General features: G+C 64.9%; 5 protein-coding genes across 8 annotated transcripts in view; 1 reads left to right on the top strand and 4 right to left on the bottom strand.

Moving 5' to 3' along the window:
* NFIC (nuclear factor I C) overlaps window positions 1–10,626 on the top strand; it is a 47,473-nt gene extending 36,847 nt beyond the window's left edge. For 2 of the 4 annotated variants that reach the window (XM_074808879.1, XM_074808878.1), the window contains exons 9-11: window positions 840–999; window positions 2,667–2,752; window positions 4,786–10,626. In XM_074808879.1, the coding sequence (XP_074664980.1) occupies window positions 840–999; window positions 2,667–2,752; window positions 4,786–4,803 (264 nt within the window). In that variant the 3' untranslated portion in view covers window positions 4,804–10,626. The remainder of the gene's footprint in view (window positions 1–839; window positions 1,000–2,666; window positions 2,753–4,785) is intronic. The other 2 variants (XM_074808880.1, XM_074808881.1) reach the window with 2 other exon arrangements.
* An 833-nt stretch (window positions 10,627–11,459) lies between these two features.
* SMIM24 (small integral membrane protein 24) lies at window positions 11,460–13,072 on the bottom strand. The gene is made up of 4 exons (XM_074808883.1): window positions 12,828–13,072; window positions 12,238–12,355; window positions 12,058–12,096; window positions 11,460–11,883 (listed from the first exon to the last, which is right to left on the bottom strand). Exons 1-4 carry the CDS (start codon window positions 12,898–12,900, stop codon window positions 11,790–11,792), a joined length of 324 nt encoding a protein of 107 aa, XP_074664984.1. The 5' UTR covers window positions 12,901–13,072; the 3' UTR covers window positions 11,460–11,789.
* A 1,622-nt stretch (window positions 13,073–14,694) lies between these two features.
* Window positions 14,695–18,114, bottom strand: SMIM44 (small integral membrane protein 44). The gene is made up of 2 exons (XM_074808630.1): window positions 15,257–18,114; window positions 14,695–15,121 (listed from the first exon to the last, which is right to left on the bottom strand). Exons 1-2 carry the CDS (start codon window positions 15,495–15,497, stop codon window positions 14,898–14,900), a joined length of 465 nt encoding a protein of 154 aa, XP_074664731.1. The 5' UTR covers window positions 15,498–18,114; the 3' UTR covers window positions 14,695–14,897.
* A 132-nt stretch (window positions 18,115–18,246) lies between these two features.
* On the bottom strand, window positions 18,247–21,267 carry DOHH (deoxyhypusine hydroxylase). The gene is made up of 5 exons (XM_074808629.1): window positions 21,228–21,267; window positions 20,489–20,835; window positions 20,036–20,112; window positions 19,613–19,850; window positions 18,247–18,734 (listed from the first exon to the last, which is right to left on the bottom strand). The coding sequence occupies exons 2-5, from the start codon at window positions 20,760–20,762 to the stop codon at window positions 18,418–18,420; spliced, it is 906 nt and encodes a 301-aa protein (XP_074664730.1). The 5' UTR covers window positions 20,763–20,835; window positions 21,228–21,267; the 3' UTR covers window positions 18,247–18,417.
* A 1,613-nt stretch (window positions 21,268–22,880) lies between these two features.
* LOC141916284 (uncharacterized) lies at window positions 22,881–25,525 on the bottom strand. The gene is made up of 2 exons (XM_074808628.1): window positions 25,396–25,525; window positions 22,881–24,269 (listed from the first exon to the last, which is right to left on the bottom strand). The coding sequence occupies exons 1-2, from the start codon at window positions 25,504–25,506 to the stop codon at window positions 23,151–23,153; spliced, it is 1,230 nt and encodes a 409-aa protein (XP_074664729.1). The 5' UTR covers window positions 25,507–25,525; the 3' UTR covers window positions 22,881–23,150.
* Between the last annotated feature and the right edge of the window lie 1,308 nt (window positions 25,526–26,833).

Below are 26,833 nucleotides of genomic sequence, written 5' to 3'. Positions count from 1 at the left end.
CACCCCACACACCTAGCACCCCTTGTACCCAGCACCCCTTGTACCCAGCACCATGCACACCCAGCACCCCACACATCCAGTACCCTGCGCATACAGCACACAGTGCACCCAGCACCCCTTGTACCCAGCAACCTGCACACCCAGTACCCCATGCACCCACCACCACGCACCCCTTGCACCCAGCACCCCACACCCCCAGGCTGCCTTTGTGCCCAGAGCTGGGGGCTGGGGGTGGCTGCGTTCCCACTCCTGTGCCCCACACTCCCACTCTGCCCCCGGGGTGCAGAGGGTCTCGGGGACCCCCTCAGAGCTCTGCCCAGCACCCACCCGCCGCCCCTCACCGCTGAGGCCTGATGCCAGGGTGAGGGGCGCAGCCGCTCTTCCCCTGCGCAGCGGCTCAGTGCCGGGCTGCCGGAGGCTGGATTTGGAGCAGCCCCCCCGCCACATTGCGCGGGGGGGGGTCTGGTACAGGAGCCTTTGAGAGCCAGCACCGAGCCACGGCCGCGGGGTGCCCCTTCCCCACGGGTGAGCATTTCAAAGGCCTCCTGCCGCCGCGGAGAGGGGGGCACAGCGCCCCGGCTGCAGCATGAGCCACCACGGGGGCTCCCCACACCTCCCCCCAGCCCACCCCAAAACCCCCTGCGCCGCCGTGATTTCCCTGTTGCTGGCGCCGACCGTTCAGGGCTGCTCTGAGACCCAACAAACTCGTGTCAGCGGTGAGGGATGCTCTGCGCCCGTGCCAGGCAGCACCGGGGGCGCACCGGGCCGGCTTTGCCGGTGCTGCGCGTGCTTCCTAATGGCTTGTGCTGTTTGTTTTTCTGTCTGTGTTATGTCCCCAGTTAAATGGAAGTGGTCAAGTGAAAGTGCCCAGCCACTACCTGCCCACGCAGATGCTGGCGCCGCCACCTCCCCCCGGCATGCCCCGCTTGGCCGTCTCTCCTGACACCAAATCCACCACGACAACTACCGAGGGAGGGACGACCTCACCGACATCACCCAGTAAGCACCCCGCGGCGCCCACCCCTCTCCCCGGCCCGGCCGGCCCCCTCTTCTTGCAGCCCCCCCCGCAAGGTCCCCCCCACCATCTCAGTGCTGCTGGGGGGGTGTTGGCAGAGGTGGCCTCCCCGCAGCCGGGGAGAGGGCAGCAGCCGGCACACAATGAGTTTGCTGGGTCTCAGGCAGGTCGGAGCAGGCAGGGTTTGGGCAGGCGGCTGTTGGGTCCCCCAAGCCAGGGGGGTCCCATGCTGGTCCCAGGGACCAGCTCGAGCCCTGCGTCCCTCTGAGACGGCCAGGGGAACGGGAGAGGAGCCGCAGTGGTGCTCCCCCAAGCCGCTGTCCTGCCCAAACCCCCCCGGCGCAGGCAGGGCTCGTGGGGGAGGCTGTCGTCTCTCCGTGCCTCAGTTTCCCCAGCAGCTGGCGGCGGCGGTGCTGCCGGTGACGTGGGGACCAGCCGGCCTGGGTGCGGCGCTGGGGCTGGGGGCTGTGTGCCTGGCTGCGCCGCGCGGGGCTGCCGTCCTCTCGCTGCCACGGGGGTCCCCGCCGCTGGGGACCCCGAGCTGGTCAGGGGCTGTGAAGCGACGTGGGTGCAAGGACCATGTGCGGGCCCCCTCGGAGCTCTTGACGGGAGGCACCGGGGGTCCTTCGTTAGCAGCAGCAGCTGACAAGCTCGTCCCCCTCCACCGCACCTCAGGGGGCTTTAGCACCTTGGCCAAGAGGATTTTGGTGCGCTGGGCCCGCGGCTGCAGAGGGGAGATGCTGGTGTCACCCCTGGGCTGGCGTCGGGGCGCGTGCCGCAGCGGTGGGACACTGTGCCATTGCAGCAATCCGCGAGGGGGTTGTCCCTGTCCCCATCCTGCTGTACCTGCGGGACACCTCCTGGTACCCCGAGAGGCTGCCACGTCCCCACAGAGTCGAGCCCCGCCCGGGGGGCACCTTCCTGGGGGGACAGGCCACTGCTGGGTGCCACCAGCCGGCCAGTGTCGGGGTTACGTAGCGTGAAGCAATCAAAGTCTGTCTGGTCTGGAGGGGAGAGCTCGGCACGGCGTGGCCTGGCTGGTGACAGGCCCACGGCCACCGGGAGGGACCGGGCAGTGCCAGTCCCCCCCCGGGCTCAGGGAGGGCTGCACGCAGGGAACACGGGCTGTCCCCAAGGGGCGCAGAGGCCAGTTGGCTCCGAGCCCCCGCCCCGTGCTCCCCGGCAGCACCCTGCCTCCAGCCGGGCTGAGCCCAGGAGCTCAGTGGGGCTGGAGGTCCCACTGCCAGACCCCCAGCTGGGGGGCGGAGGTGGCAGTGGGGGGGACATGGCCCAGTGGAGCTGGTGGCTCCCGTTGTGCTCACCCCACGGCAGCTCCGCTCAGGAGGCCGCAGCGCCGGCACTGCAGGGGAGCACCCACCGGTCTGCGCCCGTACCCCGCAGGCATCTCACCCCCCCCCCGTTCTGCCCCTCCAGCAGGGCACAGGCACGAGTGGCACCGCCCCGGGCGCAGCATCCCCGGTCTCCTCTCGCCTGCTGCCGGGGCACGGCCAGGGACGGTGCCTGGCCACCAGCTCCCGGTGCCTGGGACGCCCGTCCCAGCAGTGCCAGGGCGCGGGCCGGGCTCGGCCCCGGGGGGGACGATGGCGGTGCCACCGGCAGCCCCGTTAACGAGCTCTCGTTTGTTCCCCAGCCTACTCTGCACCAGGCACGCCCCCTGCGAACCGTTCCTTCGTGGGATTAGGACCAAGGGATCCTGGGAGTATCTATCAGGCACAGGTGAGAGCGGGGATGCTGCTGGGGGGACCCTCCTGCCCTCGCCCAGGGCACCGCCGCCGTGGCATCGCCGTGGGCATCGCCGCCGTGGGCATGGCCCTTGCGGGCATCCGCCGTCATGGGTATCGCTGCCGTGGTGTTGCTGATGTGGGCATCCCCGCCACGGCATCGCTGCTGTGGTATTGCCACCGTGGGTGTTGCCGCCGTGGCTGTGCCACCATGGGCATCCCTGCCGTGGGCATCCCCACCATGGGCGTGGCCGTTGCAGGCATCACCGTCATGAGCATCCCTGCCGTGGCGTTGCTGCCGTGGGTATTGCTGCCGTGGGCATCGCCGCTGTGGGTGTTGCCACCGTGGCATCACTGCTGTGGGTGTAACTGCCACAGGCATCGCTACTGTGGGCGCTGCTGTCACGGGTGTCACCACCGTGGTGGCGTTGCTGTTGTGGGCATCGCTGCCTCACCATCGCCGCTGCGGGCGCTGCCCCACCGGGGCTGTCACCACCCGGTGCCCTGTGCCTGGGCCTCGGGCGCTGCTGGTGGCTCGGGGCCACCAAGGGTCCCCAAGGGCAGAGGGAGGCCGCTGCCGTGCCCACACCTGGCACCTTGCGCTCCTCTCCCCAGGCTCTGGCCGTGCCCCACCTGGCACCACGCACGGCACAGCCGGGCTGCCCGCAGCATCCCCGCACAAGGGGCACCAGGGCTGTGTGTCCCCTCTGCGGGTGGACACAGGCACCCTGCTCCTGCCCCTCGCGCCTGCCGGCTGCTCCGCGCGCAGCGGGATGTAGCGTGCGTCTTTCCAGGGACCGGTCATTAGTCCTGGGTATTTTTTAACCAGTGGTTCATAAGGCGGCCCCAGCGCCTGGGCGGGTGCGGGCACTTGCCTCACCTGTGATACGAGTTGGCCAGCCTTAGCGGTCCCAGCAGGGGCAGCTTGGGGAGGCTGCAGCCCTGCCCTGCGGGTGACGCCAGTGCCGGGGCAGTGGGGTCGGTGTGTGGATGGCACCGTGCTGGGGGCACGCCAGGGCGCTGCACCGGCCGGGGGCAAGTACTCGGGGCACGAAGCGGTGCCGTGGGGCACGCGGAGGTGCTGTGCTGTGCCAGGGTGTGAGCGCTCGGGGACCATGAGCTGTGCTGTGGGGCACCCGAGGGTGCTGGGCTGTGCCGTGCTGGGGTGTGAGCGCTCGGGGACCGTGAGCTGGGACACCCAAGGGTGCTGTGCCGTAGCAGGGGGCAAACACCGGGGCCCCATCTCTGACCACAGCCCCCTGCCCTGCCTCAGTTTCCCCAGTCCTACACGTGGGCAGAGCACCCCGAGGCCTTTGGGTCCCTGAGGAGGAGACACGGGGCAGTGCCGGGAGAGCCCAAGAGCAGCAGGGTGCAGGGACCCCTGCACCCCCAACCCCCCAGGGGTCACGGCCGCTTGCAGCCCCAGGACCCCGAGGCCCTTGTCCCTGTCCCTGCGTGCGTGTGCTCAGTCGTGCTCTGGGAGCCTCCCCAGGCCTCAGGGATGGGGAAACTGAGGCAGCGGGAACCGAAGCGGTGTCCCGCGTCCCTGGGAGGGGTGGCTGAGACCTGCTGCTCTCGGGTCATGTGTGGCAGGGCCGGGAAGGGTTAAGGGAAGCGGCGGCCCCGAGCTGTCTCGTTGCCAACGGAAACCAGACATGAGGTAATCAGGGACAAACTTGAACTTGGGGCTGAGGTGGGGGGAGACAATAGAAGGGTGGCAGGGGGCCACCCTGCAGGGTCCCCAGCCCTGCCACCCCCCACCCGTCCCCAAGCGGGACAGGGGAGCGTCGCCTTCGCTGTGGAGGTGCAGAGGGACCAGCCACAAAGGGAGATGTGGGTGGCCCCGGAGCAGAGGACTGACAAACTCGGTGCAGGAATGGGGATGCCAGCCCCGTGAGGGGCAGCAAGGCCAGCCGAGCAGGGTGACAGCATGGGGACGGCTGTCCCAAGTCGGGGGACACGGCAGGGGGACGGAGCAGCTCCGTGGCACAGAGCACTAACGCCAGCCTCTCTCTCCTCTCCCGGCAGTCCTGGTACCTGGGATAACCGCCGCCGTGCCGCCCCTTCGCCTCCCTTCTCCTCTGCTTTAGGCACCCCCAGAGGAACATCCCCGTCCCCGAGCACCAGGCCCAGCCTTGCGGTGACGACGGAGAGCGCGGACTCACGACGACGACGACGACGACAAGCAAAACCCACACCCGAAGAAAAGAGCGAGGGAAAGGAAGAAGGAAAAGGATCAAACTTTTTTAAAAAGGAAAAAAAAAAATACAAACAAAACAACAACCCATCCCAGGAGGACCTTCCCCCCCAACCCCGGCGATGCGCCAGAAAACAAAGAAACAGAAAAAAAAAGAAAAAAAAACACTATTATTTGCCCCGTCGGCCGGCGCCACGCCGAGACCTGACACAACTCGTGCCAGCGATGCCTCCCGGAGCAGCAGCGGGGCTGCGGCACCAGAGCCCTGCCGGCTGCTCGCCGGAGGGTCGGATATGCAAACGGCTCTTGACTTTCTCATTCTTGCCTCTATGTGAGTAGAAAAGATCAAACCCCCCCCACTGCCCCTCCCGGCCCCACGCAGACTCTCGGGGGGCCCCGGGGCCAGGGTGGGGCGTGGCGGGGTGGGGGGGACACCTCCTGCCGCCGGTTCCCAACGGCTGCGGCCACGCTCGCCGTCGGGGCGATGTGATGCTCCGTGTGGTGAAAGAGGAGCCCTGGGGACGGGCGACGCTGTGCTTCGGTGACACGGTGCCGTGGTGCTGCGGTGACGTGGTGATGAGGTGGCCCGGTGGCCCGGTGGCCAGCTCGGCTTGGTACGAGCAGGTGTCACAGCAGGAGGGGGGTGGGGGCTGCGGAGGGTGCGAGGCAACGGGTGGAGATGGTCACGGCGGCGGTGGCACCCCGATTGCTGCGGGGACGCGGCGTGGGGACGCTCCCACCACGGCCCCAGCAGGACCCGGGCTGCCACCGTCATGCCGGGACACCGGTCACCGTGTCTCTGCGATGCCTTCCTCACCCCCCGGCGTGCACCGGCCCCGGCCCCACGTGTCCCCACGTGTCCCCATGTGTGTCCCTGTGTCCCCCTGCGTGTCCCCGCGCCGGGGGGGTCCGTGGGGCTGTGGTGTGGCGTGCGTCCGTGTGTCTGAGCTATGCATTCCTGTGGACAGGTACCAGGTGGATGGCGAGGAGAGGGTGCGCTCGTGTTGCACATTTTGTAGGAAATGCACTTTTTAAGAGGGAATCGTCAAAAAAAAAAAAAAGAAAAAGAAGAAAAGAAAAAAAAAATCACAAAAAAGGAGGAGGAGGAGGAGGAGGAGGAGGAGGAGGAGACGGAGCCCCCGGCACTGGCTTGCCGGGATGGCTGGTTTGGGGTTTTTGGGGTTTTTTTTTTTTTTTTTTTTTTTGGTAATACAAAAGGATGGAGAAAAAGAGCCCGAGCGAGGGCGAGGGCAGAGCCAGCCCCACGGAGCCCCTGGCCCCGCGTCAAGTGCCTCAACTGCGGCGGGGAGGGGTCCTGGGACCCCCGGAGGAGCCCCTGGCCAGGGGCAGCGCTGGAGGAAGCCCCCGGCCGTCCCCGTCCCGTGTGATGGCAGCATGGCCGGGAAGGGGACACGGGGACGTGGCAGTGCCTTAGAGCAGAAGGACCTACACGGCGGCTGAGGCGAGGAGGAGGAGGAAGATGACGAAGGCACCCAGCGTCTCCAGCGAGATGGTGGCGGCCACAGAGGAGGCTGGTCCCAGGCGTGTCCCCAAAGGGACCCCAGGGAGCCCACGCCCCAGGGGACACCCCACGGGTGATGACAGAGAGAAGCCACCGTGGGATGTCCGGCAGCAGGGGATGTCACTGAGGTCACCACCGCCGCCCGCCTGGCCCCCTCCCCTGGCACCCTGAGCTGCCCCGTGGACCACTGGAGTCGCATCCCCCATCCCACCGGCCCCTCACTCCGCCACGCTTCCCACCCCCCCCGGGACGGCACAGCCCGTGGCGCGGGACCGGGGAAAGGGCTGACGCAGGAAATCCCGGGAGACAAAAAAAATAATCAAAAAGGACAAGAAAAGGAGAAAACCCACAAAAAAAAGGAAAAAAAAAAAAAACACAACAAAAAAAGCGCTTGGCGGAGAGGGAAACCTGGTTTTTTTTTTAAAGATCTGAGAAAAGAAACACATGAAAAAAAAAGAAAAAGACAAAAAAAAAAGACAAATAAACTGCATGGTGCTTTAACAGGATCTGGTGACCTGGCTCAACCCAGCCGCGGATGGCTGATGCTGTGCATGGCAGACTGTATTAACCGGCTCTACCTTCCCCCTTCAGCAAAAGAGAAAAAAAAAAGAGGAAAAAAACAAAAAAATTCTGTATAAAAGAAAAAAAAAGCCGTAAAAAAAAAAACACAAGAAAAAAAAATCCATGTTTTCCTAATTTGCACGAAATTTTATACCACATGATGTGCCTTGCCTTCGAAGACTAAGTATTACCGGACCCGATATCAGTGCGAGGGAGTCGCTGCATGCCCGGGGCTCCCGGGGGGCCGGGGGGGCCGGGGGCGGCTGCCCCCTCCCTCGCCTCCTGCATGGCTTCTTCTCGGCCGGAAAAAATCCCTTTTCTCTCTATTATTATCATTTTTTAACCAATTTTCCCCCTCGGAAATGTCTTCCAGTTGGTAATACTGATGCATCCTCTGCGCCAACACACCGGAATATGCAATAGCCGCTCGGCTGCACCGGCGAGGGGGGGTCCGGCCAGTGGGGTCCGGTGGGGGGGTCCGGCCACCCCTTTGCTTTGCCTCTCTCTTTTTTTTTTTTTTTTTTCCTTCCCTTTTGGGGTTTTTTAATTTTGTTTTCCTGCTTACAGCAACCAAAGGCAGCGAGGCGGGAGGCAGCAGGGACCCCCCCCCCCACCACCAGGGTCAGAGCCCCCCCCCTTAGCGCTCGGGAGAACCCAGGGCTCCGGGCGCGGCAGGACGGACGAGGACACGGTCGGGGTCCCCGTGGGGAGGACCAGGAGTGGAGACCCCCATGGCCGAGCCGTCACAAGGGGCCACAGCGTCGCACACCCCCCTCCTTGGGGGCTGCCCCCCCCCGCCCCCTTTTTAATTAGTTTTCAATGGCGCGCAGGGCTGGGAGGGCTGAGCCTAGATGCTCTCGTGACAGGAATGGAACCGTGTGAATGTAGCTGTGCCCCCCCCCAGGGCTGGTGTCAGGGGGGGTTGAAGCCCCCCCACCCTCCATCCCGATCAGCTTCATCTCCGGGGGTCCGGCTGGTGCGGCGGGGAATAGGCAAAGTCCTGGCAGGAGGTTCCCTCTCACCACCAGTTTGCCTGTTCCCTGCTGTGCCAACCGCCAAGCGGGGTTCCGACACCCCCAAAAAATCCAGAATTTGCCTTAAAACCCAAGCGTCCCGCCAGCCAGAGAGAGAGAGACGTACACCCCCAGCCCCCCTGAGGCTGAGGACTGACGCAGGTCGTGACACCGATGGGCGGGTGGCACCGCACGTCACTGCTGCTTTGTGATGAAGAAACGTTGTCGTCAGCATTTTTCTTAATTTTGAATTATTTTTTTTTTTTATGGTGTCCAGAAATATCAGTGGGGGGTGTCATGTCCCACCGGGGTCTCGGCAACCAGTGCGGTTTGTTGGGGGTCCCACAGGGCAGGGGAACATCCTTGGGAGACTCTTCTTTATGCAAGGTGCAGTATTGATTTCTGCAAGGACAATGCAACGCAGGGAGCGGGAGGTTAGCGTCCAGTTGGGGGAAAATGTAAAAAAATAGAACTAAAAAAAAAAAAAAAGAGAGAAAATTTAAAAAAAAAAAAATTAAAAAGGGTTTTAAGGCTAGAAAAGGATCAGCTCAAAGCAAAAAAAAAAAAAAATTTTCAAAAGCATTTCTCAGTGGTGACCAGAGTGACAGCCAGCGGAGGGAGGGAGGAGGGGGCACCCGGGGCAGCCCCCCCTGTCCAGCCCCTCCAGCGAGCGTGGGGTCTGGGGGGAGGCGAGGGGCGCTGGCGCCCCTCGGGCCTGGGCCCCCCTGCCCTGAGGAAGCCCCTGGAGCCCCTGGCCCCACGGGGGCACCGGCTGGGGTCCCCCCCCACCCCCCCACTTTTGCTGCCTTTACCCCCGGGGCCGGCAGCACGTCTGGCCAGGCTGCGGCCGCAGCCCCCCAAAACCCGCCCTCGGCAAGAAAAGCACCTTAAAACATGTTAAAAAAAGGCAAAAAATAATCAACTCGACACCCCCTTCCCCCAGCCCGGCGGGCAGCAGCAGGGGGGGTCGTGCCCGGGGGTTTTCCTTGGGGGTCCGGGGAGCCCCCGCCACCCCTGGTGTCTTTGCACTGCTCCCCCCGACACCCACCACCCCGGGGCCGCAGCCCCCCCGGCTCTGCCCAAAGGGAATATGCAAACTCCCCCCCAGACACCTTCCTGGGGGGCACCGGCCGCGTGGGGACAGGGGGGACGACCACTAATTTTTATTATTTTTATTTTTTTAATCGTTCTCCCTTTTTTTTTTTTTTTTTTCCCAATCCCCCCGCGGCCTCTGGGCTCAGTGGCCACAGTCGGGGTGGGCGCAAAGCGGGGGAGGACCCCGTCAGTGGGAACGCTCCGGGGGGGCCCCCGGCAGGATGGGGATGTTGGGGGGGGGGGTCCGCTCGACAATCACCGCGCCCGGGGCTCCCGCGGGGGTTTCATGCACTACAGTCTCTCCTAGAGGGTTTTTAGTCGGGCTCGTCGGCTTAAAAGAATTAATTAAAAATAGTCCTTGTGACCTATAAATAAAAAAAATTAACCTGTACATATATATATATATCTCTCTCCACATATATATATATGGGGCTGCAGGGGCCGGAGGTGGGCGCGGGTCCCTGCGGGCCGACACACAGTTAAGGTACTTTAAAGCGCAAAGGAATATATATATATATAAAACCCTATATATATATATATATGTCTTGTTTGTTGTTGTTTTGTTTCGTTTTTTTTTTTTTGTACTATGAGTTTGGAATTGCTGCTTTCTGTCCCGCAGCCTCCCGCCGCCGCCTGGGCCGGGCGGCACCCATGGGTGCCCCCCCCGTGCAGCAGCACCCACGGGTGCCCCCGTGCGATGCCCGCAGGCGGGCGGGAGCGGAGGTGGAGACAGAGCTTGGACGGGGGCGGGGGGGGGGGGGGAAACCCCACCCCCGGGGAAAAGAGCGGCAAAAAGGAGAGAAACCGCCCCAAAAAGGCGTCGAGGCGGCAGCCGGCAGGACCACGACTCACACCCATACCAAAAATCCCGCCGCAGTGCCTCCGCGCCGCCGGCTGCCCTCGCCCGCCTTTTCGGGGGGTCCCCCCTCCCCGCCCCGCGGGGGGGGGGTGGGTGCCCCCTCCTTCGCAGTTATATTTTACTAGTTAGCCGGATTCTCGCTTCTCGCTTGCCACAGCCGTTACACACCCGCCGAGTGCACCAGGGCCGCGAGCTGGGGCCGGGCTGCCCCCCCCCGGCTGTGCCCCCCCCCCAGCCCCTGCATGACCCCCCCCGAGCCCCCCGCTCGCCTCCCTGGTGCTTCACGATATTTGATTATACCATTGTATGCAGCCATTACCGATAGCCGCCGCTCCTGCCTACATACCAGTTACTGACCGTGACTATGGATTTTGGGTTTTTTTTTTTTTGGTTTTCTTTTTTGTTTTGTTTCTTTTGTTTTGGGTTTTTTTTTTTTGTTGGTTTTTTTTTTTTTTTTGGTTGTTTCCCCCCCCTCCCCTATGCAAAAAAGAGAAAAAGAGACAAAAAAGAAGAAAAAAACAAAAAACTGACACACAAAAAAAAAAGATTAAAAAAAGAAAAGGAAAAAAAAAGACAAAAAAAAAAAATGTATAAAAATTAAACAAGCTATGCTTCAACTCCAGCCCGCCTCCGCCCTTCCTTTGCTGCCCCCAGGGGAAACTGAGGCACAGCGCCCTGCCTGGGGAGGAACGGGGTGTCCCAGCCGCGGGGGGGCACTGGGGTGTACTGGGGTGTACTGGAGCAGAGCCATGCCGCGCTCATCACCCCGGAGCGGGGACCCCACCCATGGGTGCTCTTGGCCAGGATGAGGAGGGTGGCAGCAGCGCCCCGGGGCGCCCCCGCAGCCACGCGGTGCAGGGAGGTGGGGCCGGGACAGGCGCGGGGGGGGGGACACGGACACGGGTGGGTGCAGCCGTGGGGACACGCTGCAGCGAGACCTCGGCCACACGACATCGCCACCTCGTGCACGTGACATCGTCGCCTTGGCCCGGGTGATGTTTTGGCCCTCACCTGTACGACGTCGGTGGCCGGAGCTGCACGTCACCCGTCACCCCCCCAGTCCCCATCGTCCCCGTCCCGAAGAGCTGCTCAGGACAGCGGGGGGTGCCGAGGCCGGACGTCACCCCCAGGCTGTCCCCAGCCCCCCATGACACCTGTCGGTCCCCGAGCACCCCGGGGTGTGGGGCAGGACGCCTCGGTCCGGGGGTGTCGGGGGGGCAGCGGTGTGGCCGGACACTGGCTCTCGGCCGTGCTGAAGTCGCTGAGGCCTGGCAGCTTGTTGCATGTCAGGAACCCGCCATTGTCCCCTGGCCCCGTGGCACCCAGGGGTGCCCCCGCACCCAGCCCCCTCGGGGGCAGAGGGGGAGCGTCACGGGCCCCATCCTGAGGGTGCGGAGCCCCGCAGGGGCCACGGGGACAGCCCTGTCCCCGGCACGGTGACACCAGATGCTTGACGCTGGGGCAGGCTGGGGACCTTTAGTGGGGTACAGCCAGGGCCACCCCCTTCCCCCCACGGGCAGGACCCCCCGCCGGCCCAGGGCTGGGGTGGGGGGGGGGCGGGGGGGGCCCTGCTCCTGTCGCCCACCGCCGCCCTCCCCGATCCACTCCGGCAGCTGATCCACTCCGGGTCTTGGCGGCAGCCGAGGCCACCGCAGCACGTCCCGCCCCGCGGCCGACCAGCAAAACCCGGCGTGGATTTCTGCCCCGCGGACGGGGCTGAGGGCGTGGTGCCCGACCGAGGGTCCCCAGAGCCGAGCACCGGGCGGGCTGGGGACGGCCACCGCCTCAGAAGGACGTGACCTTGCTCCGCTCCTCGCCGTTGCTCTCCTCGTCGCTGTCCTTCTCAGCCGCCGCGTTGGCGTGGCCGCCGTGCTCCAGCCTGCCGGGAGGGGGGTGTCAGCGAGGGCACCCCAGTCCCGCTCCTCTGGGGTGTCACCGTCACCTTCAGCCACGCCAAGGGCACGCCGGGCCATGCACAGCACCGCCAGCATGGGGCTGTCCCCGGGGGGAACCGAGCCCGGCCGGGGGTGCCCAGCGCCAGCCCCAGTGGTACCTGTCAGTGCCCGGGGTGTCCTGGGGGCCGCTCTGCTTCCTGCCAGGGGACAGAGGGGCTGAGGGGTGCGCGGGGCCGGCCCCATCCCACCCTGCAGCACCCTGCTCCCAGCCCCGGGCAGGGCCAGCGCCTGGGGGGGGCGAGGGGGGCGTGGGGTGCGTCCCCGCCGCACGGGCCCACCTGCGCATCCTCATCTGCCAGAGCCGGTTGACGAGCAGGAGCACGAAGACGATGAAGAGGAAGATGACGACGGCCGTGAGGCCAACGAGCCAGGGCTGCAGCTCCTTGGGGCCGGTGCCTGCGCGGCGGGGAGGATGGCGACAGAGACGAGGACGGGGATGGGGACAGGGGTGGGGACAGCTTCAGGGGAACCCCATCCCGCAGGGAACGGGACCCTGCCGCCCATGGCACAAGGGTCCCGACTGTGCCGAGCCTGGCACCGGGGGACACTGGGGACACCAGGGGACATCGGCAGGTGCCCATCGCCAGCCCCTCCCCACCACCCCTCAGGTGCTGAGGAAGCCACCCCCAACACAGCCGACCCGTCCCTGGAAGAGGGTGGGGGTGTCTGGCACGGTGGGGAACACTGGGCACAGCCAGCAGGTACCCCCAAATCTTTCTGCTTTGCCGCCAGAATGGTTACTGCCAGGGCACTGGGACAGACTGGTCATACTGGGAAGGTGTCCCAGGAGCTGATCCGATGCCCTGGGGCGGGTATGGTCACCCCCCCCTGGGGCACAGGGGTACAGAGGGGCTGTGGGGGCACCTACCAGCCTGTCCCTGGGCGGTGGCGACGAGGACGAGCAGGACCAGGAGCGAGAGGGGCTGTGAGACCCCCGGCATGTTCGGGTGGAAGCTGGCAGAGGGCTGGGGCACGGCCGGATCCTGCACCCCACACCACTGGCACTGACTGCGGCGCTGCTCTCTGCCCCCGGGGCCAACAGGCAGCTTTTATTGGGCTCAAGAGGACAAGTGCCACCAAGTGCCATGGCAACGTGGCTCCTGTAACCCTTGGGAGGTGGCACCTCTCCCCCCGGCTCAGGCACCAGCACCCAGCAGCCACCACCTTGGGGACAATGGTGGCAGCCCCGTGTGCTCACGGCTGGTGTCCCCTCCCCGGGTGGGTGCGTGGATGGGGGAGGGAGGGATGGATACAGTTGGATGGGTGGGGGGGTGTTTGGAGGGAAGGACGGGTGGGTGAGTGGATGGACAGACGGACAGGTGGATGGATGGAGGGAAGGAGGGAGGGAGGGAGGGAAGGAGGGAGGGAGGGAGGGACAGATGGAGGGACGGAGGAAGGGATGGACAGATGGCTGGAAGGAGGGATGGAGGGATACTTGGGTGGATGGAGGGATGGAGAGATGGAGGGAGGGATGGAGGGATGGAGGGGAGGGGGTGGATGGAGAGGTGAGTGGATGGATGGTCAAAGGATGGACAGAGAGATGGGTGGGTGGATGGACAGAAGGGATGGATGGAGGGAGGGACGGATGGATGGATGTATGGATGGATGGAGGGATGGAGGGATGGAGGGATGGAGGGATGGAGATGGAGGGAGGGAGGGAGGGAGGGATGGGTGGGTGGATAGAGGGACAGACAGATGGACAGACGCACAGAGGAGTGCCCACCCCTCCTGCTGCCCCATCCCAGTCTCTTCCCTCACCGCACCCCCGTCCCTGCTGGGGCAGATCCAGGCCAGTGTCCCACCCCCACAGACATGGTCCCCGCCCCATCATGTCCTGGGAACACAGAGGGGAGATGGACAGTGCCAGGCCACCCCCCGGCTCTCATCCCAGCTGGGCCCCAGATGCAACGGCTGGTGCCAGCAGGACCCTGTCACATGCCCAGGGAGTGCCCGGGTAGCATGAAGAGATAAATATTAACGGTGTTATCAGCGAGAGCTTGGCGTGGCAAGCTGCTCCCCTCCATCTCACAGCCCCCACCTGCAGGGGCACAGGGAAAACTGAGGCACGGGGTGGCTGGCGGCACCCCAGGGAGGCACCGTGGGCTTCAGCAGGGCCACCCAGCCCGTGGCGATTCCCCAGGGGGTGAAGAAGGAGCCTGGAGACATGGGGACAGGGTCCCCACTGGAGGGATGGGGGGGGTGTCCAGCCCCAGGCTGGGTTTAAGGCAGAGAATGGGGGTCCATTCAACGCGCCCCCCATCCCCAGTGCCCCCACCCAGAGCCCAAGTGGTGCTCATGGGTGCTTTTCCCCCCACGACTGGCTGTGGGTGCCATGGAGTTCTGCCCCACTGTGGGGGGGGCACGGCCTGGCAGTGTCAAGGCACCCAGGGGTCCAGCAGGAGCAAATCCAGCCTCAGCTGTTCGTCTGTCGCGTGGTTGCACTGACGTGGGCCTCCCCGTAGGCACGAGCGTGTGTGTGTGTGTGTGTGTGTGCACCCACGACCATGCCCCCTGCGCCCACACGTGTCTGGGGTGCTCCCCCATGCCAGGGGTCTGCACCCCCGAGCACCCACCTTTCCACGCGTGTGCATCCACATCTGTCCCTCCCCACGCGCCCGTGCCCGGGGGCCAGCGCAGCTCCGCCGAGGGATGCTGCTGTCCCCAGGTGAAGGTTGAGGTGTCCCAGCCCTGCCACCTCCCTGTGCCCATGCCTGGCTAAGAGGTGAGCGAGCAGGGCTGGAGCAGGCTGCTTTATTGGGGGGCAGCAAGAGCAGCCCCGAGAGAAGCGTGTGGGGTTGTGCCAAGGACGGTGAAGCCACGTGCCAGCACCGGGCAGCGTTACCCCTGCACCCGAGTCGGGGGCCGGGGGCCATGCTGTGACCCAGTGGCCAGGCATGGCTGAGGGGTCCTGGTGGTGGCAGGGCCGGGTCTCCCGGCCCTAGAAAAACCTCTTCTTGCGGGTGTCGGCGAAGGAGATGGAGCTGCGCGGGGCGGTGGTGAGCAGCCCCAGCGGGATGTCCATGCCGGGCAGGCCACTGGCGCCTTCATCCTCCGGTTTACCCTCTGCCAGCACCATGTCCTCATCCAGCCACTCCACCTCCGGCACGGTCCCCTTAGCCATCACCACCTTCTCCTCCTCCGGCTTGGGCCCAAACGCCCAGTCTGTGGGGGCAGACACAGAGCCATCAGCAGCACATCCCCCCCAGGCAAAGCCTCCGGGTTTGGGGGACACCCCTCGCTCCCCACCCAGCACCGGAAGGAGCCCCAGAGCTCAGCCCTGCTCTGGGCAGCACTCACCAGCGAAGTCGTGCATCAGGTCCTTGATGAGGTGGCCCACGATGGCATATGCCACCAGCAGCACCAGGGTGGCTGCCATCATCAGGTAAAGGACATAGCGGGGCAGGCGGATGCTGTCCAGGGCGGGGGGCTTGTAGTCCACGTACAGCACCCCGTCCTCCTCGGGGGGATACTGCAGCAAGTGCCGCGACCCCCACACCTCCCCGGTGCCAGGGAGTGGGGTGCCCCCTGCCAGGGCCATTGCCAGTTCCCCCCACGCCCCAGCCCCGAGCCACCGAAGCCTCTGCCGCAGAGGGGGCTGCAGGGGAGAAGTGGCATCAGGGTCTGTGAAGCTCCTCGGTGCCGGTGGCTCACGGGGACAGCGGGGTCCCCATGCCCAGTGGCAGTGCCACTCACCCTCCGTGCGACGGGGAGCCGCTCACCCGCTGCCACCAAAGGACAGAGCATCCACGGGAAGGAGCTTAGTGCCTGCTAATCCGGGCACAGCCCCGGCAGGCTCAGCCTGGGGGGTGACCAGCAGGCTCTGACATGGCTCGGGGTCCCAAGAATCTACCCCTCTGACAGCACCACAGGTACCGCCACCCCTCTGGATGTAGGGAGCCGTCTGCAGCTGGAGAAAGCCCGAAGGCAGGGATGGGGAGGGACACCCCGAGGCCTCCCCCCCTCCCCTGAGCTTGGTTAGATCCCTCGGCAGGCCCCAGATCCCCCGAGCAGATGGTGTGAAATCCCGGCAGCAGTGCCCTGTCCCGGAGGACACGGCGCCCTCCGAGCAGGGAGGGGATGGGCAGAGGGGATGGGCGCTGCAGCCCCACGCCGGGGGGAGGCCCCACGGGGCCCCATTTGCTGCGCAGAGTCCGGCTGCAGCCAAGCAGCCCACAGCGAGGGGCTGTCACTGCCCAGAGCTTCGCCTCGGCTGCTGCGTGCGGCACCCTGGTGCCCAGTGGGGCTCCTACGGCAAGGAGCAGCCTGCAGAGGGGTGCAGGGTCCAGGCACCACCCAAAAGCGATGTGCTCTGCACCGGGAGGGCGCAGGGTTTGGCCTCGACCAGCTGCAGCCTTGAAAAAACCAAACCTGAATGCTTCCCAGGGTGGGTGAGCCAGGGGAAGGATCCACGACGGCTCGGTGCCAAGTCAGGGCTCAACGCCTGAGTTCTCCTCCACTCAGGTCACCCCAGCAAGATCCTGGCTGCAAAAACGCCAGTTTTCTTCCAATTTGGGTTTAAAAGGCATTTGAGGGAGTGGAGGCAAACGCTGGCACAGAGAGATTTGCAAACAAGCCTGCATGGTCTGAGTGAACTACCTGTGAAAACGCTGGAGAAAAAAAGGCTGGGGCAGGCGGGGCGATAAGCAGGGACAAACCCCCGGGCAAACACCGGGAACCCCGCAGGTAGCGTGCCCAAGCCCACACGTCAGCAAGGGCCCGGTGCGGAGCCGGCAGCTGCCTTACATCGATAAGGTCGCAAGGGGGAATGGCACGTCCCACCGCCCCACCCCATCACCCGCAGGGGATGCAGATGGGTGCAGAGACACCCTAAAGCTTGGCGGTGGGTGCTGGCTGGGTCCTGCCTGGTAGCCAGGGGCTATGGAGGATGAGGGGAGGGCAAGAAGCCCCCTAACAGCTGCTGAAACGGTGCGAAAACATCAGGTCTTTGTCTCCAGTGCTGAGGAACAGAGGATTGGTGGCCCCGCTCCTCCACATCACACACGAGCCACCCTCCATCCACAGCAGCTGGGCACACAGGTCTGACTTCCAGCAAGTGTGTACAGACCAAAATCGATCATGTCTCCAGTAAAACCCCGTTCCGTGGCACCCTGAACTGGGCCAGGCTGGGCTGGGGCTCCCCGCTCCAGCTGCGTCCCCAAGCACCAGAGCCCCGTGGACGCCGAGGCGGCTGCAGCAGCAGCTTTAGGGACTAAGAGGATTGAGCCCGGGAGCAACTCACAGGGAGACTTGGGTCAAGGGGAAAAGCCCCGCCAGCAGGATGCCAGTCCCTGGGGTGCAGTGGGACTCCGCTGGCCCCTCCGCTGGGCAGCACTGTGGGGACTCCTGGGGCACCCCATGAGCAAGGTCTGGCCCCCTCCCCAGGCCTGCCAGGGAGGGGGGGAGGAGGGGCTTACCCCATGCCATCCGGGACCCCGCCCCATGCTCTCTCCTCCCATTACAGTTCGACTTGATCTTAAAAGTCTTTTCCAGCCTAAATGATTCTGTTCTATGATTCTATCATGGCAGCCCCAGGGCTCCTTGCTGAGGCCCAACCCTGAGGAGCTGGGTGCATCCCACATCTGGGCAAGGGTTAAATCACAACTCGACTCATGCGGGAGCTCTCCCCCCCCAGCTTTATTCCCTGGCAGCCCCCCATGCCCACACTGAGCTGCCTGGGGGGTTTGGGTGCTGGGTGACGGCAGCAGACACCAGCCTCAGCCCTCCCAGGTCTGGTTAAATGTGGGGGAAAGTCTGGACAGGCCCTGCCTCACCCTGTAAGCCCTAATGGCAGCGCCGTTCCCTGCAGAAAGAAGCAGTGCAGCCAAATCTTCCAAACTTTGCCATGAAACAACCCCCATCCCAGGGCAAAGGCTGCCACAAGCACAGCCCTGGCCTGCCCCGACAGGAGAGGCCAAACCCACAGCAGCTCCTCCACCGCAGAGGCAAGGAGGGACCCGACTCAGCACCAGTATGAAGGGCGATTTGAAGGCATTGCACTGCTACAACCTACAAGAGCGGGTACCCAAAGCCAGCCCTGACCCCCCCAGCAGAGCTAAGGCAGGGAAAGTGGAGCTGTTTCACACTGAACCGCCACAGCAGCACAAGCCCGGAGCAGCCCCGGGCCCTGCACAGCCACGACAGGCTCCGACGTGCAGAGCAGAGCCCACCCGATCCAAGCCCTGAGCCAGGCTGCGGGCAGACAGTGCTGATCCTGGCAGGGAAAAAGGGGCAGATCCAGGAAACAGGGGGGGTGGCAGGGCAGGGCGCAAGTAACAGCTCAGCCTGGATTTGGAGGGAGAAAGTGGCTGTAATTGTGCCAGAGAGAAAATCCAGTTCCTCCTCCACCTCCACCGCGGCAAGGCACGGATCCACGTCGATGGAGGCAGCCGTGAAAACACAGCAGGGCAGGGGGGGAGGCAGCGCACCCAGTCTGTGCCCGCCCCCCGCCAAGCTGGGGCTCAGGCGGAGGCCTGCAGCTTGCAGAGCCCGTCGGCGTACTGGAACTGGGCGCTGTTCTCGTACTCGTACATATCCAGCGCCACCTCGCAGCTCTCCCGCACCACCCGCTCCTCATCGTGGGCGAAGGCGCGCAGGGTCTCCAGGCAGGAGGGGCGGGCGATGGAGCCCAGGGCCTCGGCGCACTCGTGGCGCACCATGGGGCTCTCGGTGCGGCTGCACAGCACAGCCGTCAGCTGCGGGACACAGGCCTCATCCTGCATCTGGCCCAGCACGTACCCGATCTCATGGCGGAAGAGCGCGCTGCCGCAGCGCAGTCCTGCAGGGAGGAGGCAACAGTGAGCTGCCACTGCTCCCCGAGCGCCCGGGGAGGCTGGGCCGGAGCCCCCCCACCCAAAAGCTGGGGGACACCATGGGAGCTTTTGGGCAAGGGCTGTCCCACCCTCCTCCCTGACCCTGCACAGCCAGGGCAGCCCTGGCAGCGTAGGGACACCCTCCCGTGACGGCAACACCCTCAGCTGCCGTGGGGAGCCTGCCCTGCCCGGGGGCCGCCTGCCCCACCAGCCCGAGGCAGACTGGCAGCACAGCCACAGGCTCGAGCCCTCCCGTGCCACAGGACTGAGCAGCCACAGCAGGAGCTCACAGATCCCCCCACACCTCGTCTCGCAGTGCAGACGCACCCTCAGCTCATCCCAGATGGCTGGAAAGCCGCCTCCTCCTTCCCTTGGGCTGGGGAGTGGGTCCAAACGGTTCCTGGGCTGTGCTTTGCTCCATCCCCACTCAGGAGATGTTCACTCCCCTCTCCAGAGCTATTCCCAAGCCGCAGGGTGAGGCTGGCAGCCTCTGACTTTCCAGAATGGGAGAGCAGGACCCCGACACCGTGGGGCCAAGTCCCACCAGGTCAGACTGGTTGGTCCCAAGCCAACATTACAGACTGTGCCCTCTCTCACCCCTACCCACGGAGAAAGGGGGCCTGGAGGACAGGAAGAGGGCTGTGAAATACCAGGGAGCACAGAGCACTTTGAGATGTGGCTGTGCAAGCAAGCAGGGGGACAGCAGCTCTAGAAACAAACGTGTGAAGAGCCTAAGAGGAGCCCTGCAGCTCTGGCAGCCCTGGATTTGGGAAGGGCCAATCCTGGATTAACCTATACAGATTTACAGCAAGGAGACTGCAGGCAGCCTCACACTGGCTCTTACCGTCCGCCAGCGCCAGCACAGCAGCCTGGCCCCCCAGGTTTCGCAGGGCAAACATGGCCCTGTAGCGGTCGAACAGCGTGTGGGACTCATCCAGGAGGGTTTCACGGAGTTTGGCGACGTCCGTCTCCTCAGCGGGGGGAGCAGGATCCACGGACAGGTAGGGGCTGGCACCCGGCTCCTGCTTGTTCTCCTGCAGCCACTCCAGCCTCTTCACTGCCAGCTGACACGTCTCTGCCACCTGCAGGGACAGGGACACAGCCCTGGCTGGGGGACAGAGCTCCCGGATGGCAGCTGGGCACCAGCACACAGCAGGATGCCACTCCTGGTGTTCCTGTCCCCAGCCAAGGGCTGCCCAGGAGACCTGCCTCACTCTCCTGGACCAGCAGCGCTGCAGCTCACAGGAAGAACCCCAAAGAACCTCACCTCAACCACGGGATCGCCCGAATAGCGTTTCAGAATATCCAGCACATCGGGATTCCCGATCGCACCCAGGGCTTCACCTGAAGGAAGGACGTGGGAAGGACGTGTCAGGATGTTATCAAGGACACCCTGCTGCGTCCTCCAGCACAGCCTGGCCCCACTCTGAAGTGGCAACACAGGCCTGACTCTGACCAATCCTAAATGAGCCAGCCTGGCAAATAAACATGGCAGGAGCCAGGCTGGCCAGCAGGAAGGGGAAAGCTTGGCCAACCAGTCCGGTCAGGGCTGGCCAGGGGATGTGGTGAGGCGGTTACGTGCCTCAGGGTTTTCCAAGCCATGACGCCCAAGCTGGATCAGGCCATCGTGAGCTGTTCATTATGGGGGAAGCACCTGCAAGTCCCAGCTGCAGGCCGGACCCCTCCGCTGCACCCGCAGCTGCAGGAGCTGCCATCGTACCTGCCTCGTGCCTGACCATGGGCTCCTGGCTGGTGTCCTCCAGCACCCGGATGAGCACAGGGATGGCCGCCTCGTCCTGCAGCTGGCCCAGACAGTAGGCCAGCTCGTGCTTCAGCAACGCTGAGCCATCCCCAAAGGCCCGGCTGATCCAGTCCACAGCCGCGCGGCCGCCCAGGTTGCGCAGGGTGAAGAGGGCCCGGAACCGGGCGGGTAGGGGCTGGGCTGCGTCCACCAGCGTCCGGCCGATGGCCTCCACCTCCTCCTCTGTCCCCATGGCTCCGGCAGAAGCTGGAGGGCAGGATCCGGTCGCACGCAGGCCTCTGGCGGGGCTTCTCCCGGTCACGCTCCTGCACACGGGGAAGTCAGTCAGGGGGACCCTGGGAGCAGCTCCCGGGGCCAGGGGCGCCCTCAAACACCGCTCCCTCAGCCCGGAGCAGGGAGGGCAGCGGCCCGGCAGCTGCCGCGGGGGTGAAGGGGGCGCCGCGGCGCAGCGGGCGAGCCCCGGCCCCGGGACGATGGCCCGAGCAGAACCAGACCCTGGAACCGCGCCTGACCCCATGGGAAGGGCCCGGCCCCGGCTTGACCGGATCCCCGGGACCGACACAGAGCCCCCGCCGCGACCACGCCAGCCCTGCCCCGTTCAGCCGGGGCCGCCGGGCCGGGCCAGGCCCTGACGGGGCGGAGGGAAGGCCCCGAACCGGGGAGGCCGGACGCGCCCCGGGCCGGTCCCCGAGCTCACCGCAGGCCGCCATGTTGCTCCGTCACGTGACCGCCCCAGTGCCTCCTGCCAGGCACTTCCGGGTGGGGCCCGCGGGGCGGCGGCGCATGCGCGGGGGGCGCTGCCATGGCCGCCACAGCGCCCTGCGAGGGGCGGGGGCCGCGGCGCTGCTCAGCCGTGGGGAGCCGCTTCCCGGGGAGCTTGGCCCCAAGCCCCCGACCCTCCGCTACCGCGCCGCGGCGAGGCGGGGGACAGCCGGCAGCCGCCGCCCTCCCGGCGGCCCGGGCAGCACGTTCAGCCCTGCTGGGGCTCTGCCAGAGCCTCCCGCCGGGACACCCCACAGAATCATCTCGGTTGGAAAAGCCCTTGAAGCTCCTCCAGCCCCACCATGAACCTCACCCTGACCGTTCCCAACTCCACCAGATCCCTCAGCGCTGGGTCAACCCGACTCTTCAACCCCTCCAGGGATGGGGACTCCCCCCCTGCCCTGGGCAGCCCATTCCAACGCCCAACAGCCCCTTCTGCAAAGAAATCCTTCCTAAGAGCCAGTCTGACCCTGCCCTGGCACAGCTTGAGGCCATTCCCTCTTGTCCTGCCGCTGGTTCCTTGGCTCAAGAGACTCATCCCCCCTCTCTGCACCCTCCTTTCAGGGAGTTGTAGAGGGCCATGAGGTCTCCCCTCAGCCTCCTCTTCTCCAGACTAAACCCCCCCAGTTCCCTCAGCCGCTCCCCATCAGACCTGTGCTCCAGACCCTGCACCAGCTCCGTTGCCCTTCTCTGGACACGCTCGAGTCATTCAATGGCCTTTTTGGAGTGAGGGGCCCAAAACTGAACCCACTCATCGAGGGGCGGCCTCACCAGTGCCGAGCACAGGGGTCAGATCCCTTCCCTGTCCCTGCTGGCCACGCTATGGCTGATACAAGCCAGGATGCCATTGGCCTTCTTGGCCACCTGGGCACACTGCTGGCTCATGCAGGTCCCGGCCCCGTGGGAAGGGTGGCCCCGCAGGACATGTCTGTGCCGCTCCCCCCTGCCTACCACCTTCCAGCGAAGTGCTGATGGAGCTGCGGCAGCCGGCCCTGCCCTGGCACGGCGGGGGCAGAGTGCCACCGGGCTCCTGCCTGCAGCAGCACAGGGGGAATAAACCACAGCCACTCTGTTCCTCAGACGATACGGGGGCAGAGCTGTGTGCTTCTGCTCACACCGCAGCCCCACGAGCAGAGATCAGAGGCGCCAGCAGAAAGAGCTGGTGGGTGGGATGGGGAGGGACCTCTGAGGCTGAGCCATGGACCCTCAGAGCAAGCCCCTCCCGAGAGGAGCGAGGAGGAACACCCGGCTGGGGCAGCTCAGCCCGCTCCCCCGAGGGCAGCACGTGCTGCCTGAGCAGCAGCAGAGCAGGAGGTTGCAGATGTAATTTCATTCCGGGCTGGTGCCAGCCCTCTGCTCTGCCTTTTCCTTCCCTTCCCCTCCCAAGTATGTTTACGCAGCAAGTTTCATACCTTCAAGGGGATTTTGCCTTCTTATTTCCAGCCTCCTGCTGGTTTCGGCCTGACGGAGGGGCCTCAGGATAGAAACATGCTCCCAGGAAAGGGAGACCCGGGCAGCCCTCTCCCTCACCCAGCCCCGATCCCCGCTTTACTCATGCAGCACACAACACACCACCAGACCGCTCAAATCCTGGAAGAGAGCAAGGGCACAAAATACATTCCACTGCCTGAAACCATAGTGGCAAAACCAGCATGAGCATGACGCAGCCACCCCCTCCCCACCCCAGGAACAGCCGCTGCAGCCAGCAGCCTTCCTCACTCTGCTGGCAGCCTTCGGCAGAGGCGAGAGGGTGCGGTCCTTTGCTGAACAGCCCGGTACTGCTGGGCCAATGTTTGCCGGAGTCCACGGGAAGTCTGCGAGCAAGGATGCGCAGGGCTGCTTCTCCCCTCTGGCCCCGTCAGCCCTCCCCGCAGCTCTCGAAGTACTGGCACATCAGCTCGCGCACTTGCTCGGCCCGGCCGTCCTCCATGGCAGCAGGCGCGGGCTGGCAGGGCTTAGGCAGCTCAGTCGGCTCGGTGCCCTCCAGCCACTCTTCGTTGAAGGGGTTGTCATGGGCTTCGCAGACATTGTGCAGGATGCAGCAAGCAAGGACGAGGGTGGGCAGCAGCTCCAGGCTGCAGTCATCGCACTTCAGGAGGATCTGCCAGCGCGCCTTCAGGCGCAGGAAGGCGTTCTCGATCACGCTGTGCGCCCGCTTCAGGCGGTAGTTGAACTGCAGCTGCCGCTGGGTGAGGTTCTCGTCCTCCTGGTAGGGCTTGAGGATCCAGTCTTGCAAGGGGTAGGTGGCATCACCCAGCAGCACGTACTTCTGTGCCTTCCCCATGAAATGCTTGGGAGGGTTGGGGCACAGCCGGCCCTCCTTGGCCAGCACCCACAAGCTGGAGCTCTCCAGGACCGCGCTGTTCTCCATGCTGCCGGGGAAGGCGGTGGAGACATCCCAGAACTGGCCCAGCCCATCCACGGTGGCCTGTGTCAGGATGGAGTGCCAGCCCTGGCCGTTGCAGTAGTCAGCGCTGAGGCGCAGGGGCGGGTGGATGGGGATGTGAAGGCTGTCCAGGGCACCGATGCAATGCGGGAAGCCCCAGCGGGTGCGGAAGATGCGCACCATGTTCTCCAGCTCCTTCTCGTTGGGCAGCCGGAGGTAGACAGGCTTCAGCAGCAAGACAACGGCATAGCTCACCTCCCGGACACACGTCTGCACTGTGGAGGGCCCCACGCCAAAGAGCGGGCTGAGAGTCTGGTACTCCACGTTGGTGGCCAAGTGCCACAGGGCCACGGCCACCCTCTTCTCCAGGGGCAGGGTGGGGTGGAAGTGGGCGCTGTGCGGAGCCAGCCCAGGCCGCAGCTGGTTGCAGATGTAGAAGAAGGTCTCCTTGGACATCCGAAACTTCTCCAGCCAGTCCTGGGGCCCAAACTCCTTCAGGACCACCCGCTCCCACCAGTCCGCGCTCCTGACACTGGGCCAGGCACGGGGGTAGAAGTAGCAGCTGGTTCTCCTCCGACGAGCGATCAGGAGCTGCAGCGTGATGGGGAGACGAGGGGGGTGTGAGACGGTGCTTCCCCGGGACCCCCCTTCTGAAGACCCCCCTGCTCAAGTGACCTGCTCAAGGCAGGGAGGACACCCGGTGCCACGTGGCCAGTGGTCCCGACCAGCACTACCACTGGGTCAAATTCCCTGTTCCTGGGAAACCCCACTGCAAACCCTGCAGGCAGTAGTGAAGATGTCCAGGTGTGGCAGAGGAGGAGCCTTCTGGAAAAGTCCCCTTTTGGGGTGGCCACTTATTCTGTGGGTTTATTTTTTAACGAGTGTTAATTGCTTTCCTGCAATCAAGTGAACTGCGGACTTGGTCACGATTTGGAAGGTGCAGTGACCACCCACACTTCTGGCCCCTCTACAAGAATTCTGTCATAAATTCTAAAAAACATCTTTAAGCTAAAAAGAGGCTTTTTTTCACCTTCCTTGGCAACTGCCCAGGGAAGGGGGTTTCCCGTGTTCCCCCCCAACAGCTTGTCCTTGCTGCCATGTGTCCCCAGGCCCTTCATATCCCCCACCCTTTGTGTCCCCCACCTTTGATGTCACCCCCTCCTTCATGTCCTCAGCATCCCCTGTCCTTTGTGTCTGGGTTCACACCTTGTGTCCTTTAAGTCCCCTGTCCTTCATGCCCCCCCACCCTTTGTGTCCTTGTCTCCGTGTCCCACCTATCCCCCATGTTCCCCATCCCTTTGTGACCTCTGTGTCCACCACGTGTCTTTTGTGTCCCACAGTTTTGTGTCCCCCATGTCCAGCACCCTTTGTGTCCCTGCGACCCGTGTCCTCCTCGTGACCTCTGTGTCCCCCCCCATCCTTCCCATCTCTGTATTTGGGCCCTGCACATCCCCCCGTTCCCCATTTTTTGTGTCCCCATGGCCTGTGTACCCGCCGCGTCCTTCCTGTCCCCCATCCTCCGTGTCCGTGTGTCCGATGTCCCCCAAGTCCCCTGTGTCCCCCATCCTTTGTGTCCCCGTGACCCGTGTGTCCTCCCGTGTCCCTCCTGACCTCCATCCTCCCCGTCCCCGCGTGGCCTGTCCCCGCGTCCTTCCCGTCCGCCACCGATCGCGCCCCGTCCCCGGCGCCCCCCCGCGTCCCTCCCCGCCCCGGTCACCGTCATGAGGCGTTTCTGCCGCTGGCTGTAGTAGTGCCGGAGCCAGGCGCGCCGCTGCGGCCCGTCCCAGGCCCCGGCCCCGGTCTCAGCCCCGGTGCCGGTGCCGGCCATGGCCCGCCGCCCGCCCGCCCGCCGCCGCGCCAGCGCGCACAGCAGCACCACCAGCCGCTCCTGCATTTTCAAATCGGGAGCCGGGGCCGCCCTGGAAGTGATCGGCCGCGGGGTCACGGCGGCACCGGGGGGCGGGACGGGACGGGACGGGGCGGCCCCGCCGCCTCCAGCCGCCGCCGCCACCGCGGCACGGCCGGGGACCGGCACAACGGGCACCGGCGCCCCCCGCCGCCGTCCCGCACGGGGTGAGGCTGCGGGACCCCCCCGGACCCCTCGGGCTCTCCGGCTGCGGGAGGGAGGGCGGCACCCGCCCACCCCCATCAGCACACGCGCGGTTAGTTCGCGGGAATCGGGCTCTGCCGGGGGGAAGAACTTGCACCAGAAAAACAAACCCAAAAAAGCCAACAACAAGCGAGCAGAGCCGGTCCCCCGAGTGTCCCCCGAGAGCCGTGCCCGAGCTCCCCAAAGCCTGGTGGGTCGTGCCAGGGTGGGGGATAGTGCACACCCCGAGGGGATATTGCACCTCCCGAGGTCCCGTGTGACAACAGGGAATCCCAGAATCATCTCGGTTGGAAAAGCCCTTGAAGCTCCTCCAGTCCCACCATGAACCTCACCCTGACCGTTCCCAACTCCACCAGATCCCTCAGCGCTGGGTCAACCCGCCTCTTGAACCCCTCCAGGGATGGGGACTCCCCCCCTGCCCTGGGCAGCCCATTCCAACGCCCAACAGCCCCTTCTGCAAAGAAATCCTTCCTAAGAGCCAGTCTGACCCTGCCCTGGCGCAGCTTGAGGCCATTCCCTCTTGTCCTGCCGCTGGTTCCTTGGCTCAAGAGACTCATCCCCCCTCTCTGCACCCTCCTTTCAGGGAGTTGCAGAGGGCCATGAGGTCTCCCCTCAGCCTCCTCTTCTCCAGACTAAACCCCCCCAGTTCCCTCAGCCGCTCCCCATCAGACCTGTGCTCCAGACCCTGCACCAGCTCTGTTGCCCTTCTCTGGACACGCTCGAGTCATTCAATGGCCTTTTTGGGGTGAGGGGCCCAAAACTGAACCCACTCATCGAGGGGCGGCCTCACCAGTGCCGAGCACAGGGGTCAGATCCCTTCCCTGTCCCTGCTGGCCACGCTATGGCTGATACAAGCCAGGATGCCATTGGCCTTCTTGGCCACCTGGGCACACTGCTGGCTCATTATCAACCCCCCCCAGGTCCCTCTCTGACCGGCAGCTCTCCAGCCACTCCTCCCCAGGCCTGTAGCCATGCTGGGGGTTCTGGTGGCCCAAGGGCAGCACCCGGCATTGGGCTCAGCAGCAGGGAACTGGGGGTGCCCAGC

The sequence above is a fragment of the Strix aluco genome, chromosome 29, assembly GCF_031877795.1.
Source record: "Strix aluco isolate bStrAlu1 chromosome 29, bStrAlu1.hap1, whole genome shotgun sequence".
Classification (NCBI taxonomy): Eukaryota; Metazoa; Chordata; class Aves; order Strigiformes; family Strigidae; genus Strix; species Strix aluco.
Note: the sequence above shows the minus strand (reverse complement) of the source record. Positions and strands in the feature narration are given on the sequence as shown.